Here is a 20,752-nt window from a genome sequence, read left to right on the forward strand (position 1 = left end):
CAGTCAGTCCTGTCTCTGTTACTTTTAATCGCTTTTTTTCAATATTACTTACCAAAACCCTAATAAAATGTTGCATATAAAACATAGAAATGCATTATAACACTGTAATATTGATAAAAATGGTTAACTCAACTCCCAGTGATTAGGGATTCTCTAAGTATGGTTTTGAACAGTGCACACAGTAGGAGCTTCATGTGCTGGGGGTGGGGGTGGGGTGGGCAGAGAGCTAGAGCCTGAGGGACAGGCCCAGTCTCTGTTCCTGTTGGCATTTGCCCAAGATATCAACAGGCCATGGCGTAGAGCTGCCACTAGCCTGTGCCACAAAGCAAAGAGAAGTGGCTTGTATGAATCTCTTGAGCTAGTTGCTTTTGAGAGCTGACTGGCGGTGGTAAGGAAACAGAACCACCAGTCAGGCCTAGGGCCACTTGCCAGGTCCCCAACATTTACAGAACAAGCACTGACAAACACATGGAATCAAGGTCTGTTGAGGAACTCAGTCCCACACGCTGATGCTGATGCAATGGCTGTGGAGCAGATCTGGTTAGGGTTTGTGACACTCTCTTCAAGAGGATGCCTCAGGAGAACTGTATCTACAAAGTAGTGCACAACCTAAGGCTTTCACGAGCATCAAAAGAGTGCAGGATGCTTACTTGCTGATTTTAACACGTAAACATGGATAGAGATCAAAATAACATCTTATTGTTCCCTGTTTTGAGTTATCAGTTATCTGATTAGAAACAAACAGTAAGAAAAGAGTTGTGTACCTTGTTGTCTGAGACTATTGCTGACACAACTATGGAGACAGGCTATGTTTATATTGCCAGGGCTGAATTATAGCTCAGATGGGAGAGGTCTTACCTCACTTGCAAGAAGCCCTCGGTTTGATCCTAACAAAACACACACACACACACACACACACACACACACACACACACACACACACGCCTGTAATTGCAGCACTTGGCAGCATCATGAGTTCCAGGTCATCCTGGGCCATAATACAAATTGGAGATCAACCTGTTTACATGAGACTTCTCAAAAAAAAAAAAAAAAAAAAAAAAAAAGAAAGAAAGAAAAGAAAAGAAAGAAAATGCTTGTTTACATGACTTGTAATAATTCTAGAACTCAGGGAGATTTAACAGTGACTTCATAGAGCAAAGAAGGAACTTTGAAAAAAAAAAAAAAAGATCTGGGCGTGGTGGCACATCTGTAATCCCAGCTCCTGGGAAGTTAAAGCTGCAGCATTCAGAGCTGGAAGCCATTTCAATGAGAATGGGCCCCCATAAACTCAAAGATTTGAATACTTGGTAACCAGGGAATGGCACTGTTTGAATGGATTAAAAGATGTGGCCTTTAGAACTTTGGAGCATCATCTTCAGCCTTCTGACCCAATATATCTGACATACATATTTGTGAGGCAGGAACTATTGAGGACTTGCTCACCCTGTCTTGGCAGAGTTTAGCCGTCGACTCGGCCTGCATCCAAGCTTGCCCTTTTTAAGGCAGAATTCTGTCTGTGGTAGAAATGAAGATATTTTGTCCAGTGACTGGTTTGCCACATTTGAAACCATCTCTATAAAGAGGTTCTTTGATGCTCATCATCCTCTTTGAGGTAGGCTGGATATTGCCAGGATCTAACCTATCTCACTGTCAGTGAATCTTTAAAATAAAAATATTTTAAATGCCGTATTCTGTATGTCTCTGAGGGTTTTGAAGACCTTATCTAACTATTTTACCTTATCTTTCTATAGAATCATATCCATCTGATACACCTGAGATATAGTTTTAGGTGACGGCTCAGGTAGCACACTGTCATCTTCTCATTTGGAAAGCTACTAACCTGCATTCCCTGTATACTCAGGTCATCAATTTTATTCCTTTCAAGTCTCTGATAGGATTAAAGACCAGATAGGGTTTTTTGTTTTGTTTTGTTTTGTTTTGTTTTGTTTTACAATTAAGCTTAGTTGTTTCCCTAACAGCTAAGATGTTTTTACGTCAATAGATATTTTAAGTTAATAATGACGAACTATGATAGATATTGATTTACATTCAGAATTTTAGACCCACCAAGATAGGAAAGATGTTTTCTTCAAGGCTGCCAAATACAAATAGCCAAAACACTAAGAATGTAACATTTATATAATTCCTGATTGTTTCATAGTTCTTCTTGCTATAGGTAGTTTACTGTATATATGTCTACTAATATAAAAGTATATGCTATGAATCTAATACTTCTTAGCACTCAGTCCCACTCTATCCCAAGGCCTGCTGTGGCCCACCCTTGTCTAGGACACAGTGTGGCAGGAATGCCTGTACATAATAACAACTGAGAAATAGCCTATAATTATCAAGGTAACTATTAAGCAATTCTAGTGTCACTGTATCAGGAGAATGTAGTGTCATCACAAAATATTCAGATGACCCTACAGCTGATGGAATCAGATGCTGAGACTCCCAGCTAAGCATTAGGCAGAGCTCGGGGAGTCCTTTGGAAGAGTAGGAGAGGACAGGACCCAGAGGGGACAAGAATGCTGCAAAAAAGACCAACAGTGTCAACTAACATAGATCCATGGGGGCCTACAGAGATGGAAGTACCACCAACCAAAGAGCACAGATGGATTGGACCTAGGCACCTACACATATGTAACTGAAAGGCAATTTGATCTTCATGTGGGTCCCCTAGTAAACTGAATGGGTGCTGTCTATGACATGCACTCTGTTGCCTGCTTTCAATCACTTCCCTCCTGGCAAGGCTGCCTTGCCTAGCCTCAGTGGATGAGAAGGAGCTCAGTCCTAATTTGACTTGATGTGCTGGGGGAGGGGCATCCCTTTTCTGATGGCAAGTGGGGGGAGGAGAGGGTGGGAGGGAGGGACTGGGAGGAGAGGAAGGAGGGGGCTACAGTCTCTATGTAAAGTGAATATATAAATTAAAAATAAAAATGTCAAAAAGAAAAAGAGGAGGAGAAGGGGGAGGAGGGGAAGAGGAGGAAGAAGAAGTAGAGAAGGAGGAGGAGGAAGAAAAAGAAGAAGAAGAAGGAGGAGGAGGAGGAGGAGAAGAAGGAGAAGAAGAAAAGAAAAAAAGAAAAAGAAGCAAGCAAGCAGAGGCCTGAGTGAGTGAGCCTCTGCAGGGATTCCTGCTCAAAAGCAAGATCCCAGGGAAGTGTTTCCCTAGATCACATGGAAGTTACTGGTACCATGACCCAAAGAGTGCAAGGCTACATCTGGAAAGGACAGCAGCACTTGGTGTTTCCCATATGGTGTTAGTTTTTCAGTTGTGCAAGATGCAAGTTATGCACCAGGAAAGCTTGCACCAAGATTCCAGAAGAGCCACCAACGGGAGGCTGGATGCCTTGTATGGAGTTCCTGAATGAGCTGTGCATGAACTGTAAAGGTGAAGTTTAACTTACAGTGGAGACTCCAGGGTGCTGCAGCTGTCAGAAACGTGGGGTGTCTGCGGACAGACAAAAGGTGCAGGCACTGGCGGAACTAGTCTAAGGAAGGCCACCTGTGCTGCAGGCAATAGATCTGAAGAAAGGGACTGAGACTGTTGGAGCCAAGATGCCGCCACAATAGGCCCCAGATCCAGAGATGGAGCTTGAGTTTCATTTCCTCTGCTGGGTTTCGTCTTGCTGTGGTCCAGTCTCCTTGTTATAGCCCCACTCCTTTGCTTTGCAAGGGAACGGGAATGGTCACTTGCTTCTTCTACAGGAAGGGAGACCGGGATTTTCAGGTGTTGCAACCGAGGGAGCGTGAAGACTTTTGAAGTTTAACTGAATGCATTTTGCAGTATGAGATGGCCATAAAGCTAGAGGGACCAGGGGTGGTGTGCGTATGAAGTGCTCCCCACAGCCTCTTGTATGTTGGGATATTTAGCCCCTGGCTGGCGTTGCTGTTTTTGAGACCGCAGAGTTTTGGGGAGGGGATGGATCTCGACTCTTAACCTAGCCTTGCTTCCTGTTCTGGCTCCACCTTCTTGCCTGCCTCCAGCTTTTGCTACTGCTGTTACAGTCTGCTCCTTCCCACCAGGAAGTCCATTCAAACTGTCTGCTAGCATCAGCGTTTTCTCCTTGGCTTGTCAGGCATTTGATTCCAGACATGAAAAAAGTTAACATTTTCACTGTTCCCCAAGCTTGCCTCAAACTTAACAATCTTTGTTTCCACTTGCCTAGGGTCAGCCCCCACGTTCACGTGAGTCTTAAAGTTATTTCATCTTACAAGTATAACTTAAGGCTTGTCTTCAGAGTCTTCTTCAAAGGAGTTTAAGTTTCTTTCTTTTCTTTTTTCCTTCTCTGTTTTAGATGGGAATTTTCAACACAGACTGCATGAAAAGAATTTCAGTTGGAGAAGACATTTCTCTCTGAGGGCCATTTCCCCACCAGTTGTGTGGTAACGGCTTTGTGCATTCATTTTTCTCTTGACTGTGACATGATTTGGACAGCTATTTGAAGTTCCTGTCCTGGCTTCCCCATAGTGAAGGACTATAAGCCGAAATCCTGAACTGAAATAAATGCTTTATTTCCTAAAATGCCTTCGTTCAGGCCATTTTATCACAGCAACATAGGTAAAACTAGAGCATACACACGCGCCCTCCCAATATCGGCGGATATTCTTCTAATTCTAAAACTAGAATGTACACACGCGCCCTCCCAATATCGGCGGATATTCTTCTAACTCTAAAAGGGGCTCTATAAAAATAAAACTGGCTTTGAAATGCTCATTTCCAAGAGCAGAGACTTGAATGATCTCACACACACACACACACACACACACACACACACACACACTAATCCCTAAGTTATACACCCAGAAAGAAAAAAATGCTGAAGAGTTAAAGATATTCTATAAACAAGTTATATCACCCAAAACCACCACCTAAGGAAAACAAAATGCAGGTCACAGTATATACTCTACGAATAGTCAAGTCAGGGAAATAGCTGAAAAAAAAAAACAACCCATATAAACATTTTATAAATGCATAAACATTACAAGATTAGGAAAAATAATGACTTCATTATAATATCACAATGTAGTTTCTATGAGCTAAATAGGAAAAATTTAGGCAGAATTATGTCATCTTATCTTGCAAAGCCAAGCAAATCCTCCTATATGTTGACACAGGCCTACATGGTACTGTAGTAAGAATGCACCCTAGGCCAATAAAACTGTGTCAATAATGTAAGAACAGAAGAGGGGGTGATGGTGTGAGAAGACAGGGGTTTCTATAGCAGTACCACAGCAATGATGATACAATTTAATATTACACATTATAGACAGGCACTGAGAATGGCTAAGTGCTAGGTACTCTGGAATAATTCTAGGAGACCATAACTTTCTTTCTTAATGTTTTACTTTTAAAAATTATTTATAATGTTAGGAGACTACTTAAAATAAAAAGTTTAATTGCACCAGAGTTCATGTCCGAGTCAGTCCCCACTCTCCACATCACTGTGGAGAATGTCCTGTCCATTGACTAGATCCGACCACTTCCCCCATGGTGGGGAGGCTTGGTGGCACTCAGAGAAAGGATAGGCAGGCTACCAAGATGAGACTTGACAGCCTATGACCATGTAGTGGGGGAGGAGGTCCCCCTCGGTCATAGACCTAGGGAAAGAAAATAGGGTAAAAGCAGGAGGGAGGGAGGAAAGGGTGGAAACAAGTGAGGGGAAAACAATTGACATGTAATCTGAATAAATTAATTAAATAATAAAAAATATGTATGCCTTGAAATACATTTATTTTTTAACCTGTGGTTTTGTTTCATGACAAGTTTTAATTTTAACTTATCTTAGATGTTTAAATTAGGTATGAAAAATCAATGTATATAAAAAAAAAAGTTTAACTGCTCCCTTAAAGGTCAACGCATAAAAGGCACAGTGTCCCAGCGATCGCTGTGATGAACACCATGGCCAAAGCAACGTAGGGAAGAAAGAGTTTATTTGGTTTCCCTATCCTGAGTCATAGTCCATTGAGGGAAACCAAGGCATAAGCCCTAACTGGGTAGGAAGCTGAGGCAGGAGCAGATGCAGAGGGCGTGGAAGGTGCTGCTTACTGGTTTGCTTAGCTGCTTTCTTATAGAATCCAGGTCCACCAGCCCAGGAGTGGTGTCACCACATCAGTCCTGCAAACAGCCTGGCCTTCTGAGCCATTTTCTTTTTTTAACTGTCCAAAAGGGCACACAGTTTATTAGGGAGCAGCAAGGAAATCGGCAGTTTGGCTTGGCCACATGCTCTAATTCATTTCTCTTCTTGATGGCGTAGGAGTTGGAGGAACCCTTGGTAACACACACACACACACACACACACACACACACACACACTCCCATTCCAGGCTGGGAGAGACTTCATAATAATCACTCCTGAGTTGACACAAGAAAAGAACAAGAGAAAATTTATTACAACATTTCATGTTTAATCTAGATCCCTGCATGGATCTTGATGAGGAGAAAGTAATTATCAAGTGGTCAGGGATTGCCCAATGTAATATGACGTTCAGACTGTAAGAGACATGAGCTGTCAACAGTCAACATAAAGCAAGAACACAGTCACTTACATGAAGCCATTCAATATGAACAAAAGGAATACAGAGTTGTGATGTTTCCTTTGCAGCAAGTATTGGTTATTTAATTATCCTTATTAGTTCCTCCCTGAAAGTGGAAAGGACAGGCTGACAGGGAACCAGGGCTGACATTTTCCTCTGAGACCATATCTTCTGTTCCTCAGACCCACATCAGGCCCCTGCTGAGAACAATGACTTAGGGGCTGGCCCACTACCATGGCACAGGGGCTCAGGGAGACACACTTTGATTAACTCAGCTACAAAAGTCTGTTTTAGGGTTTTGTACATATTAACCTCATTTTAAAACATAGGGGGGATTAGAAACTAAAACAGGCTAGAAACTAATTGAAGAGTTAAAAGACAACGAAACACACACACACACACACACACACACACACACACACACACACACACACACACACACACACACACACACACACCCTGTAATCCCAGCACCTGGGAAGCAGAGGCAGGAGAATGGCTGCAAGTTTGAGCCTAGTCTGCTCTATATAGAGTTCCGGGCTAGCTCTAGGCTAGCCAGGGCTGTACAATAAGACCTTGTCTCAAAAACAACAATAACCAAAAGAACAGGCCCAGCTGAAGTCCACACAGGTGCTGCTGCTGTGCAAGTGTGATGGACAAGGAATGAAGGCAGCAGGGCTGACAGTCACCCTTCCTCATCACTGCTGCTCCAGGCATCCTCAAACGCTGGATTCAACTGGGATTTGGTTGCAGCCTTAAAAAAAAAAAAAAAAAGGGAAAGAAAGATTCTATTATATTTTATAATTTTAGGCTACATTAACATCAATTAGATTATCTGTAAACTGTACTACTAATTTAAAAACAAAAGTAATGTAAAGATAATGTAAATTCATTTAAAATTGACAGAGCTGACTTTTCCCATATAATCTGCTTCCTTCAAAGTAATCCCTTCATAAACCCTGGCATAGATCTATGCAATGACACAGCTCACGGAGTCTTCAGCTCTGTGGAGAAGGTACAAGCCTGACATGCTGGGGTTAAGACTGGACGCATGCCCACAGCAGACTGGATACTCCAGCACACAATGCTGGTAACTTTGTGCTGTTTGGATGAACTTCACCATTGGAAATAAAAAACACCAAACCTTGAGGAGTATTTTCACCAATCATGATAATGCAATCCCTTCCCTTTTTGAGGCAGCTCTTGCTCTACAGTCTAGGCTGACCCAAAGCTCATTACAGTCCTGGGGCTAGGAGGGTTGTGAGGCCTCCTGTGGGTGCTGGGAATCTAGCCATGTCCTCTGTAGAGCTTGTGCTCTTAACCACGGAGCTGTCTCGTCAGCCTCACTCACTACACGTCTGCAGCCCAGCTGGTTTGGAGTTAGTGACAAAACCCTGCTTGCTGGTTATTTTTAGCTTTTATAGCTTTCCTCGGCTCCAGCTCCTTCCTCCTCAACTTCCTTTGCCCTCTCCCGTGAGTACCAATAAGGGGCAGAATTTATAATAATTTAGCCAGAATTTATGTAGAAAATAAAACTACAGAAGTTTCTTAGATCTGCTCAAAAACAGAGGTCCAAGAAAGATCAGGAGGAGGGAGCTGGAGCCAAGGAAAGCTACAAAGTGCAAGTATCGCTGGGATGTTTGCTGGGAGCAAGACACAATAGCATAGAGGGTTAAGAACAAACTTACACTGCTCAGATTGTGTTGTGAAGCCTTGCATTATAAAAGAGCCTCAATTATTTGAGTGATAGCCAAGTTAAGAAATAAGCTAAGAGAAACAAACACTGATTTATAAAAACAACCACACCACCTGCTTCATGCTCCCGAACGCTAGAATGATAAGTATGTGGCCACCAAGCGCAGTTGAACAATATAAATTATAATAAAAATATTACTGCGGGCTATTACACAGTCATGTCTTTGTGTTGGTTGTTTGTTACAGCTAACAGTGCTAAAGCATAGGTAAACTACAGGAGAAACGGTGGCAAAGGCAATAGTATATCATGGAGGGTTCCCTGGCAGATTATCTGAAAGATATTTAGATTATTTACTCAAAACTTCAAGAAAATATCACAATATTATTCCACCTTCGAGCCATAAATGAAAAGGGCTTAGCAACTGGAGAAACTTTAATTAACTGGATTATCAAGTCAGTTCACTTGTATGGGAAACTGAAATGGCTTCTTTCATATCTCTGGGAAACCACTTTTAAAGGGCTTAAAAGATGCTCTCATTTTTCTTGAATTGGGAATCAGGTTTGTTTCTTATTCTGCAGCTATTGCATCTCACTATTTGATCTGATTCAAATTTCAACAACTACATAGACAAGATTACTGTTAAAAATTATCTTAGGTACCATGTCTTTGGTTTTGTAGAGAAACAATTTCTGCAAAGCTAACCCCTAAGTCACGTCTGAGAATGGAATCCTACAATTCAAATGGGAAGCCAGCATTCCCAGTAAGTTCCCACCCAGCTAGACTAGATAAAAAACACACTGTGATGTCGGCTTGCTGTACCGATGTTAGACAGACCAGAGTATACACGGCTAAACTTAGGGCTATCACCACCAAGGAGTACAATAAATATTTCTTTACACTTGACTCTAAACGTCCAAGACAAAACTATGACCAATGTCTAGCCAGTGTCACTCCCAGCCAGCAGGAACACAAATGTGACATCTTGATCCAAATGTTTGCTGACTCTCATGACGCCTGAATTCGTAGGGGTAGCTGCCTACAGTTAAATCTGACTCTCATCGGGATGCCACCTGAAGCTGAGTGTGGTGGGGCCTATCTATAGTCTTTCTACTCAGGAGCCTGATGGTTTAACTGCTGAGTTAGGCTGTTCAGCACTGTTCTTGGTGGGGAGGTGATAATTCTCTCCTGGCTTTATTTAGACTTTTAGATTTGCCTTAGAGCGCTACCAAAGATATCCTTGGGAATAAAAGCTACACAAAGCTCCTGTGCTCTAATTCCACTATGGAAGCCCAATGTCTCATCTACTAATCATTTTAACTTCACTTGAAGAATCAACAGAAAAAACAAATTTACATTTCATTATGCATTATTTTTCTTTGGTAAGCACAGAAACAAAAAGAAGACTTTTGACATGTTTGTGCATATATTTACTACTTACATGCAATATTAGTAACATTTTACTGCTAGACAATCACAAATAAAGCACCAGCACCTCGGCCAAGAGCTGCAGTACGGATGCTGCAGGTGGATTCAATGCATGCATCACTCCCTGAGCGTCCTCTACCTTGGTTTTCACTCCAACATCTCCTCCTAGTGGACACCGGGTTCACGCATGAACAGCCCTCCCGCTACCTAACCAGACAGTTGTACATTTCATCAGGGGGATGAAGCTTGTGTTTAGAAGGGATCCAGACAGGAAGGATTAAAACAAAGCACCACCAGGACACACCTCTCAAAGTGGCAAGTGTCTGCTGTTACTGGAAAGTCTCAGAGGTTTCCACCTCAGCAAGTGATACAGTTACACATGTGCAAAGCAGAGACAGCCATTTACTGCGGCAATGTCAAGCTTTTTTCTTTCTTTCTTTCTTTCTTTCTTTTGTTTCTTTGTAGCCCAAGCTACTTTGTCTCAGTTCCCCGAGTGCTAGGATTACAGGAATGAGTCACCACACTCAGTTGGAAGTAGGATTCTAGACAAGACTGGAGCTGTAGTGCATCTTCCCTAGTCTCTGGCAGCAATGAGTACTTAGGGGTTACAGATTGGCTTGTGCTGACCACAGCCAGTTAGAAAGTCTGGGTAAAACTAAACAGATTCCTCAGATGGAATACAACAGCCTGCCAACTAAACAACATATTTAAAAGACCATGAAACATATTCCTGTCATCTAAGGTAATTCAATTTCTTATATTTATGGTTGTGAGCCTAGCCTTTAATGGCTGAGCCATCTCTCCAGCCCGATTATTCAATTTCTATAGGTAGGATTAAATTATTCCCTTACAATGTAAGAAACACCCCTCAGGCATTCTGCTTAGGTTCAAAAGGAAACCTAAGAACAACTTTGACGATCTGAGATGTGCATTTGAAGATCCTAGGGAAACTGGGTGGAGCAGGGACTGACCTAGGTTTGCCTGACGCTACGGAGGACGCGGTACGTGTCTGTGTATGCTTACTGTGTTATGCTGAGCCATGAGGAGCCACAAACACGGCCTCCCTGGGAAATGGCAAGTTACTCATTGAACAGCTCAGAGAAAAACATGTTTAAACATGAGTTAAACTGTAAACATTCACATATGCAAGCAGTTCTCATTTCAACTGACTTCTCTGTGGAGTACACAGCCAGTCACATCCTACCTACATTCCTATGAGCCTTTTAAGATAACACTTTATAGAATTAAATAACTTTGCATACAACACTTTACATTAATGAGTTATTCACATCTTAAAGTTGAAAATAGGAGCAGTATTTCTTTATTTATTTTTTTATTTCAAAACAAGGTTTCTTTGTGTAGTCCTAGCTGCCTTGGAACTTGTTCTGTAGACCAGGCTGGCCTTGAACTCAGAGGTCCATCTGCCTCGCCTCCTGAGTGCTGGGATTAAAGGCGTGCCTGGCCACATTAGCTCATTTTATTAATTTTACTGTAAATCTATTAAATTTTATTAAGATTAATTTTATTTTAAAAATAAAAATTATTTATACATATGGATATTTGCCTGTGCACCCCTTGCATGCCTGGTGCCCACAGTTGGCAGAAGAGGGCATTAGACAGCCTGGAACTGGAGTTATGGGTGATTGTGAGCCACTGTGTGGGCGCTGTGAACTGAACCCAGGCCCTCTAGGAAAGTGGCCAGCACTCTTTAACCGCCACACCACCTCTCCCGCCAGCAGGAGTGATTTGAAAAGATAAGGTTTGGCAGTAACATTTAAACACGAAGTTCAACTCATTTCATCTTTGTGACAGGGCTTCCCTGTGCAGCCCAGGTCGACTTCCGTCTCACAGTCCCTTTGCCTCAGCCTCTTAAGCACTGGGGTCACAAGCCTGCACTCCACAAATGTGTCTACTTGACTTTCTACATGGTTTTATTTCCCACATATGAGCTATTGGTCACAAATTATAACAAGCTACTTAATTTTCTTCTAAAATTCTTTCTTCGATGTAAACCGCAGTAGCTTTATTTTTCATGTTTTCACTATTTCCATTTGGTAAATGACCCACCAAGTTAAAATTTTGATATATACAGCGATTCCCCCAAAGGACAGAATAATTAAATAAAAATACAAAATAAAAGTCTAAATCAAACTATTCAAAATCCAGTCATCCAAAGAGGCTGTATGCTAAAACCAATCAAGCCATAATAAACTAAATTAGGCATGTGATGAAATCTGGAAATATTCATTTGGTTTTGAACAGTTGCCTAAATATTTATGAATGTGTCTTTTCTCTTTCATTTGGCTTAGGGTCCAAAGAAGATAAATCCCAGGCTTCACATTGGCTGTAATGGTAGCAAATTTAGGTAAAAATTTATTTGGCCAATAGCTGCGAGACACTACCAATGCTACTACCTACCCATGAAAAGTTTGTTTCTAGTGTCTTCTGACATGGCCCTCTTTTTATAAAGGAACTAAGAATGTGAAAATGAACATGAAATAAGAATATGAAAAAAATTTTCAGAATGTCAAACTTAATTATTAGTGATTTTTCTTACAGCTCTATTTGAGTTGCTTTAAATTACTATCTGGGGCTTCCTCCAACTTGAAAAACAAAACAAAAACAAAGCAAATACTATTTCATATACATTTTTATATCCTTGAATTAAGATAAATGGGGATGCTTCACACTACTTTCCAGAACAGTTCCTGAAAGAGATGATAGCTTAGACATGTTAAAATACATAGCAGAATTCGCATGAAGACCATCAGACTTCAGCCTGCTCCAGTGCTGTCGGCTCATGCACAGGTAAATTGTCCTACTGGCCATTAGAAGGTCTCTACAATATTATCACACCAGTGCTTAGTTTAAAAGCACCACTTCAGCATGCTACGCTTTTTATAAATTTCAAATAAGAAAGGCCACTATTTCAGGGCAGGGCTCATGCCTCATTCTTCTCTGTTTGACAACCTCATCTAAGGCTGTTTATGCGCACTGTCAAATTATCTTCTGAGATGGGCACTATCAGGCCGCAGATCCAAGTGTGACCTGAGAAAATCTGACACTGTGAACAGACAGATTTAAAAATCTCATAAACATGGCTGGAGAGATGGCTCAGAGGTAAGGAGTACTGGCTACTTTTACAGAGGTCCTGAGTTCAATTCTTGGCAACTCTATGGTGGCTCACAACCATCTATAATGAGATATAGTACCCACTTCTGGTGTGCATGTAGTCAGAACACTATAGTAAATGAATCAATCTGAAAAACAAGTATAAAATGTCAAACACAATAACTCAAAAGTTAACTCCAGCTCTTTCCTTTCCAAAGTTGCCATGCCCCCATGGTGAGTTCTTCAGAACAACCTAGAAGATTCACTGTATCGGGCACTTGGGTCCTGGCAGATTGAAGCCACACAGGGAGCAAACAAACAAACAACAAACAGACATTGCTCTACTTCTAGGAATATATCCTAAAACTAATTAGAAATATGAACAACTTTTGAGAAAAAATTATATTAATGTTGTTTAAAATAATCAACAGAAACAGTTAAATATTTAAACTATGGCATATAAATGACAGAATACAAAGCATTAAAAATGTTTTCAAATAGTAGCCACTAGTGGTGGTGCACACCTTTAATCCCAGCACTCAGGACGCAGAGGCAGGCGGATCTCTGTGAGTATGAAGCCAGCCTGGTAAATTCTAGGACCAGCAGGCTACACAGAGAAACCCTGTCCTGTCTTGAAAAGCCAAACCAAACCAAAACAACCCACAAAAAACAAAAACAAAAACCCCAAACCAACCCAAATGGTTCTTAATAACAAGAATGACAGTTACTGTATCATGTCAATGAGAGCAGACTCTGAGTTAGACGACAAAGAATTAACTACTATCTTAAAAGCAGTGAAGTAAACAAAGTATTAATTAAAATCGAGAAATTATGTTTCTTGTAATATTTTTCTAAATTTTTTATGGATGTAAGTCAATAAATCATCTGTACAACCAGAAAACAGAAAGAACTGCTTTAAGTCTTTCCCACATAAATAAAACACTAATCCTCATAATTAGAAAACACTGCACAGTAGGTAAAAACATCACTTACTTTATCATCATCATCAGGGACTGGTTCATATAAGGATGGGACCCAAGCAAGAATATTACAGTCCCTGCTACCACTGTAAAGTTCCTGCAATATAGAAAGCAAAGACCGATTAACTTTAAGCTGGTATCATGAGGAAATGAGCTGTATCAATTTTTGAAGTGATTAGATTAAGTAGGTTAATTGTTATGTTAGATTAATTCCACTAATTTAATTTCTACTCATTAAACAAAATATGATGATGCTCTTCAGTTTTTAAATTGATGTTCTTACATTTTGTGCATGATGTTGGCACAACTTCTTAAAATTACTACAAAGCCTTTGGCTATACTCTGAGATTCCATTCTCAAAAGATCATACCAAAGATGACAGTACTGACGCCATTGTTCCTGGAATCTTTTCAGGAATAGCCAATATAGTGTGAAGCTTTGCTTATATTTTAAAATCGTATCATGCTATGTCAGAGCTTACAGTGAGAAAACTCTACAGAAATTCCATGTCAAAGTAGTTCTGTCAATACCTGTAAGCGTATTTTTAAATGTTAAAGTAAAATGTATACTAGTCTTTCTTTGGCAAAAACTGAGGCATCTACAATAAAGACTCCAATGAAGAAATCATGAGTTTCTGCAAAATTGGGCCAAAAGTTCCCTTTAGCTCACAGCTGTCTACCTGGCTGCTCTTCACTTTGTCTGCTGAGGTATTTACTGACTAGAAGGACCTGTGGGCTGATGCACAGTGTGTGCCAATGTCTTTATGGACACGCTGTTTTCTCTCTACTGAACGCCACTCACTCCCTTCCCCAACAGAACGGAAAGTGTTCTGGTCATGCAGTAAAATAAACACACAGTGTTTCTGATGTGTTTAGTGACTAAAGCTGAGTTTGTGCTTGAACTTACTATGTAGCCCACAACAACTTTGAATCCTTACAATAATCTAGAAAGCTGGGATTACAGGTGCTTGTGTCACCATACCCAGCTTACTTGGTATGTATGTGCGTATGCATGTATGTGTGTATGTATGTAATGTATGCATGTTTTGCCTTCATGCAAATATGTGTACCATGTGTGTCAGGTACCTGGGGGCGGGGGCAGATGAGGGTGTCAGATTCCCTGAACCCAGAGTTATGAGCTGGCATGTGGGTGCTGGGACCTGCACCCAGGTCCTCTGTCATGACAGAGCAGCGAATGTTTCTAACTGCTGAGCCATCTCTCCAGGCCCCTCTTGGTATAGTTTTAACTGACTCTCATCCCTCTATGCTAAGAAGCTCCTGCCTAATACATAATTTATAGTGAGAATAGCTTGTTTACAATTCTGGTGTCTCAGAGGTACTGGTTGTCTAGTCCTTTCTCTAATACTTCAGATGAAAGTTTCTTTGAACAGAGAACCAGGGATGGTCAGCATCAAATTATAGGTCTGGGGCAAGTCAAATCATACCTCTGGTATTCTAGAATTCTTTTCTCAGGGAAAAAAAAAAACAGCAACAGAAATATTTTATTAGTGTATCAGGATACTGACTAGTCAGGAAAGACACTGGCTTCAGAGTTGTAGTAGGGTGCCCCCTTGAAGATGCTGGGCTGAGCTATGGTGTTGCTGAAGAGGTCAAAGAAAGAGTCACATTGGGGAACTGGCATAGTATCTACTTACCAGATATCAGAATATTTAATTAATCATACATTGTAACAAAATGACCCAAAACACACACACACACACACACACACACACACACACACACACGCGCGCGCGCGCGCGCGCACACACACGCACACACACACGCGCACACACACACACACGCACACACACACACACACAGCAGGCTGAGGCTGGGAGATAAGTAAGCAGACTGCTAACAAGCATGAGGAACTGAAGGCAAGTCTCCAAAACGCATGTAGAAGAGCTGAGAGTGACACACTGGTAACTCAGGCCCTGGGGTCAGGCACGAGAGGTGACTGCTAGGGATGGCCAGCTGCCAGTCCAGCTTCAGGGTTACTGAGAGACCCTGTCTCAGTGAGCCAAGGCAAAGAGGGATGAAGCAGGACAGCTGAGGGCAAACTCTAGCTTTCATGCATGTCCACAGGCATGTGCTAAGTACTGTCACGTCAACATAAACCACTCACAAAAAACCCGACCCATAGTTAACATGAAAGAGAAAAGTAAGGATGTTAAACAGAGTTCACAGGTCTCATGCCAGTCTTCACTGTGGACCTGACTGGATTCAGAATCACATGGGAACAACCCCAGTCTGTATCTGTAGGGTGTTTCTGGAAAGGTTTATTTGTTGAAGGCCCAGCATGAATGCAGGTGGTATCATCCCGCAGGCTGGTGTCCCGGGCCAAGTAGCAGCATCCGTCTTGTGCTTCCTGGCTGCTGCTGCACAGACAGTGCATACATCCCCACTGCCCTGACGTCTTCCTTACCATCATGACCTGTACGCCTTCTAATCATAAGCTCAAGTAAACCCTGCCCTCAGTAAGTTGCTTCTGGTCATGCATTTTGGTCACATTAACAGGAGTAACTAACGTAAGTATTTAAGAAATTTCATGTGGCTGCTGAGGCAGCTCAGTGGGGACTTGATGGCTCACTTCTAGGCCTGATGAGCTGAGTTTGATCCCAGGACTCACAGGGTGGAAGGAACAAATCAATTCCTGTGAGTTGTCCTCCGACCTTCATGCACATACTCTGGCATGTGCCCTCCCACATACAAACAATTAAATGTGAGAACTTATGTGAATTGCACTAACTCAAAGGTATACTTTTACTAGTCATTTCAGTATCTAGCCACAGTAAAGGCATGCTTGTATCAGCCTTTGGCAGAGATAAAGAAGTGAAATAATTTCAGATTTCAATATAGTTACACATAGATAAACCAAGGTATGCTATATTTTGGATATATATGTATGTATGTATATATATTTATATATGTTACCTAAAAATATTCATGAGAAAACATTTCATATTTCCAATTATTAAATGGAGCTCATATTCAAAGAAAAAGACAATTTAATCCTGATCATTGCACAGTATTATAGATTCACTTACACTTCCACCTGAGATTTAGGCTGTACTTATCTCTATTACATAAAGACTAGTTCAAAGGTGGGTTCATGGCGTCGTACTTCAGAGTGATTGAAAGTATGCAGCACTTGCGAACAGAGCCACAACTTCCTGGTTTATACACCAATAGTCTGGCAAGCCAGCCATCTAGTCAATTTAAATTCCCTGAAGTGTCATTCTTACCTGGAAATTAGACTGAAACACGCAGCAGTCGACACTTTTATAATGTCCCTTAAGCATAGTTAGCCGTTCTCCTGAGTAAACCACATAAACAGCAATGGTGCTACCATATGGGACAAACACAAACTCTGTGCCGCAGCCGCAGGAGACAGTGAACTTTACCCCTTTCCGACTGTCATTGCACACTTTGCCATAGTTCACCTGCGGAAGTGAAACTATAATGTTACTCATCTTTTAAGCCTAAGTTAAAAAGGCGAGAAAGACTGAAACAAATACATTTTTACTTCTTATGACATTCTATAGAAAGGGACTTTAAATATCTTATTAAATCTTAATATCTTAATAAAAACAAGGGCCAGGGATATGAATGTACATTTTATATTTGAGGAAATAGAAATTGTGAATAAACTCATGAGGGACATATGATGCAACAAAGACAAACTTGAAAAATCATTTCCAATTGTCAAACTTTTAAAAATCTGTTCCTGCTTTCTTTTTGGTACCTTCAAAGCTGGTAAAAAGTGAGGAGAACATGGATTGCTGTCATAATTTGGCTATTCCCTCAAAAAGGGGAAACAGTTTAATATAAAAAAAAATATAGGAAGATATTTCTTTTGGGTGGGCTGCACTTTTCTGAAGAGTGTGTTGTAAACACACTGTAACCTAAAGGACACAAGCACTCTAAGTGTGCAGGTGCGCAAACCGCATTAGCACTGCTGTGCACCCTTCACTTCTATCAGGATGAACTCACTGAGCAGCACAGATATCCTTGCTTCTTAATCTAGGATTGCTCCTGGGAATTTATTTTAAGGAAACGACTACGCAGCAGAGAGCAATATGCCCAGAGGCCTCTATGCAGCGCACTGGCAAAACAACTGAAGGTGCTGACTCGCAATGAGAGAAGCTGGTTTCTGTAGCCGCCCCGTGGCAGGAGTAGTGAAGTCCATTAAACCCTGAGCTTGGGTTCTGCATCTGCGTGTTAGAGGTTCACTATCTGCAAATGGAAACAACACCATGTACCACAGTGTTTTGTACAAACACAAATGCATGCATGTGAGAGCACCTGGGGAACGAAGGTAGCCAGTTACATCCTGATTTATTAATTCCTACATGTTGGGAAGGGCATCCTTCACTTCCACCTGATGAGCCAGTGTGTACCATCTGACTATGGGAGGAGTGGCTCTGGAAGATAGACAGGGTCCATAGGTAGGGGAGGAAAGGGAGGGAGAGGGAGAAGGGAACGGAAGGGGCTTAGAAGTGATGGGGAGCACAACACACACAATATGAAAGTAGACGAGGACTACTGGTGGCTAAAATGATAATGGGGAGAGGAATGGGAGGAGGGGGTTGGGTTAATGAAAACTAAGGTTGTATGTGAAACCCTTACGGAGACCCACTATCGAAGGAGTTTGAACACAGGTACCATGCATGGACAATGCCTTCCACAGAAGACACAGTTAAGTGAAAGATTCAGTGCCATACATGGGATACTTCTCTACAGGCTACTGGCCGGCAAGAGACCAGAGGTCCTTAAATCAACAAGGCTGCAGCCACTGCTCTTGCTTGCCCATCATGATGGTATAACCCAATTACAGATGATGCCACTTAGTTTGGATGCAGTTCATGGAAAAACCAACCCAAAATCTCCATCTATGCTAGCAAGCGTTCATTCGCAGTTTAGCGAGAGGGTGCTATGCAAGCTGCTGGGGAGAAAATTCATTAATGGCATTGCCGAAAGATGATCCCCAAATGCAACAATACCAACCTGTCATGGCAAATGTGCCCACTGGTACAATAGTGGCATGAAAGCTCTGAGGGTAACCAATCATTTTCTAAGTGGATTTGAGGCCACTGCTATTGCAAATCCAGTCCAAAGCCCATGGCTGTGGAATTCATACTTCCTTGAGGGGATCTACTACTATTGCTTGCCAAATGGACATGGCATCACACAGCCTTCTAGATATTTATGTTTATACCCAGAGATTAGCATTGCTCTCAACCTTGCACAGAGAAGCTTCTTTCTGCAGTGGGCAGCAGCTAGTGTGCAAACTCATAACTGATCAAAGTGCTGAGAGTTAGTGACTGCTGCATGCTTAGCCCTACATGGGACACCTGTATTAACCCTGTAAGACTCAGGAAGCATCACAGAAAAGAGAGCAGAGAGAAGTGAACACATGGAAAGACTAGTTAATTCGATCAGTGTATCTTGGCTAGTAGATATCAGATTCCATTATCTCAAACACTGCATCTAAACTATACAGCTCAAGCACCAAAACATTTTGTTATATAATAATTTTCTTTCATTATATGAAGTGGTGATCATAGCTCACCACAAGGCAAATAAGCCCAGAGTATTCTGGAAGCTTCTAAGGCACAATAGAAGAATGAAAGACAGGCTGAGCATCAGATTAACCTTGAAAGCTGAGAAGTATCAATGGGAGGGGTATTCTACAGCGAAGGCAGCAGTCTGGGCAGCAGGAGAGAGGGGTAAAGGAGTCTGGCGCATCCTCTGAGGAGCTCAGCACACTAATGATGGGGAAATGGGAGCACTAGCGTGCACAGCTTCTACAACAAGCAAAGGCATTCAGTTTGAACAATATGAAAACTTGGAGGACTTAGTGAAAGACTTCTGCTGGGAGAAGCGAGAACAGTTAGGATATTAGAGTAATAATCAGAAACGAGCCTGGCAGTGATGCTGGAAGACACAGGAAAGAGAAGGCAAGGAGAAGCGAACAGCCTGTGGCTGGTTTCTGTGGTGTCAATGAGCAAAGAACAGAGTTTCAGTTCTTTGACGTTAGCAGTCACGCTATGAATAATGCCCATAACAACAGACATCACCAGTACCTACTTTGAATCCTTTGCTGTTGTTGCTGTGCCAAACTAGTTTCCTTCTGGACTTTCCCTACAGGAATTTACTCTGTACTTTAAGGCATGGTTTCCAGCCTCAGTCTACAAACCATGGGGAGACTGCACCATGAACCACGAAAGATCTATTAATATATATGAGGAGAAAATTTTAAAAATTCTTTTTCTACTTATTGAGATCTAAAATATAAAAAAAATAAGCTTTATTAAACTTATTATGTAGACTCAAGATTTGTATAGAGTTTATAATTAAAGATATATTATTGGAAATGTGTCCTGACACATATTTACACGACCAAAACACACACTTAGCATTCACACCCTGCCCTCGATTTGGCAGCTCAGTAATACTTTTTAAACTCTGTTATTATTTTTTAGCCAGTCAATATCCCTGATTTACAAAACGATGACACCAAAACTAAAAAGAGTATAATTAAGTAAAACACCCAACGCTCTCAAAATTACTGAGTGGCAGGAGTGGAATTTGATTTTTGACAAGCTCTTTACAAATCTGAAGGCAGGGTTTCTCCCCAGTTTACTTTTTCCCTACAAGTGTCCTCTGTAGGGGAGTGTCTAAATTAGCCTACTTGTGTCTTTATGAATAGCTTACTTTGACAAAGTTCATTTAAAAAAAACCCTATTATTCATCCTAAACTTACTATTCTAGACATGGACTTGCTGGCAAACTCCAAAAGCGTAAGTAGCGCCTTTAAGGAGACGAAGGCAGAACAAAACTATACTGACCATGCACATATGTTCAGTTCCATTCGTATTTATCACATTGAGCTTTGACACACATGGCACAACATTTTCCCAGTGCGATCCTGTCACTTTTTACTAGCTCCCCCTCTCTCCTAAGCACTGCTTGGCACGTGAGTGCTGAGTACACACAAGAAG

At 41.5% G+C, this 20,752-nt stretch overlaps 1 protein-coding gene across 2 annotated transcripts in view; it reads right to left on the minus strand.

The window, feature by feature from the left end:
- Positions 1-6,876: 6,876 nt before the first annotated feature.
- Ercc8 (ERCC excision repair 8, CSA ubiquitin ligase complex subunit) overlaps positions 6,877-20,752 on the minus strand; it is a 38,434-nt gene continuing 24,558 nt past the window's right edge. For both annotated transcript variants that reach the window (XM_051172331.1, XM_051172332.1), the window contains 3 exons: positions 16,994-17,191; positions 13,763-13,846; positions 6,877-7,291 (listed from right to left, as the gene is read on the minus strand). In XM_051172331.1, the coding sequence (XP_051028288.1) occupies positions 7,223-7,291; positions 13,763-13,846; positions 16,994-17,191 (351 nt within the window). In that variant the 3' untranslated portion in view covers positions 6,877-7,222. The remainder of the gene's footprint in view (positions 7,292-13,762; positions 13,847-16,993; positions 17,192-20,752) is intronic.

Source organism: Acomys russatus, chromosome 30, assembly GCF_903995435.1.
Source record: "Acomys russatus chromosome 30, mAcoRus1.1, whole genome shotgun sequence".
NCBI lineage: Eukaryota > Metazoa > Chordata > Mammalia > Rodentia > Muridae > Acomys > Acomys russatus.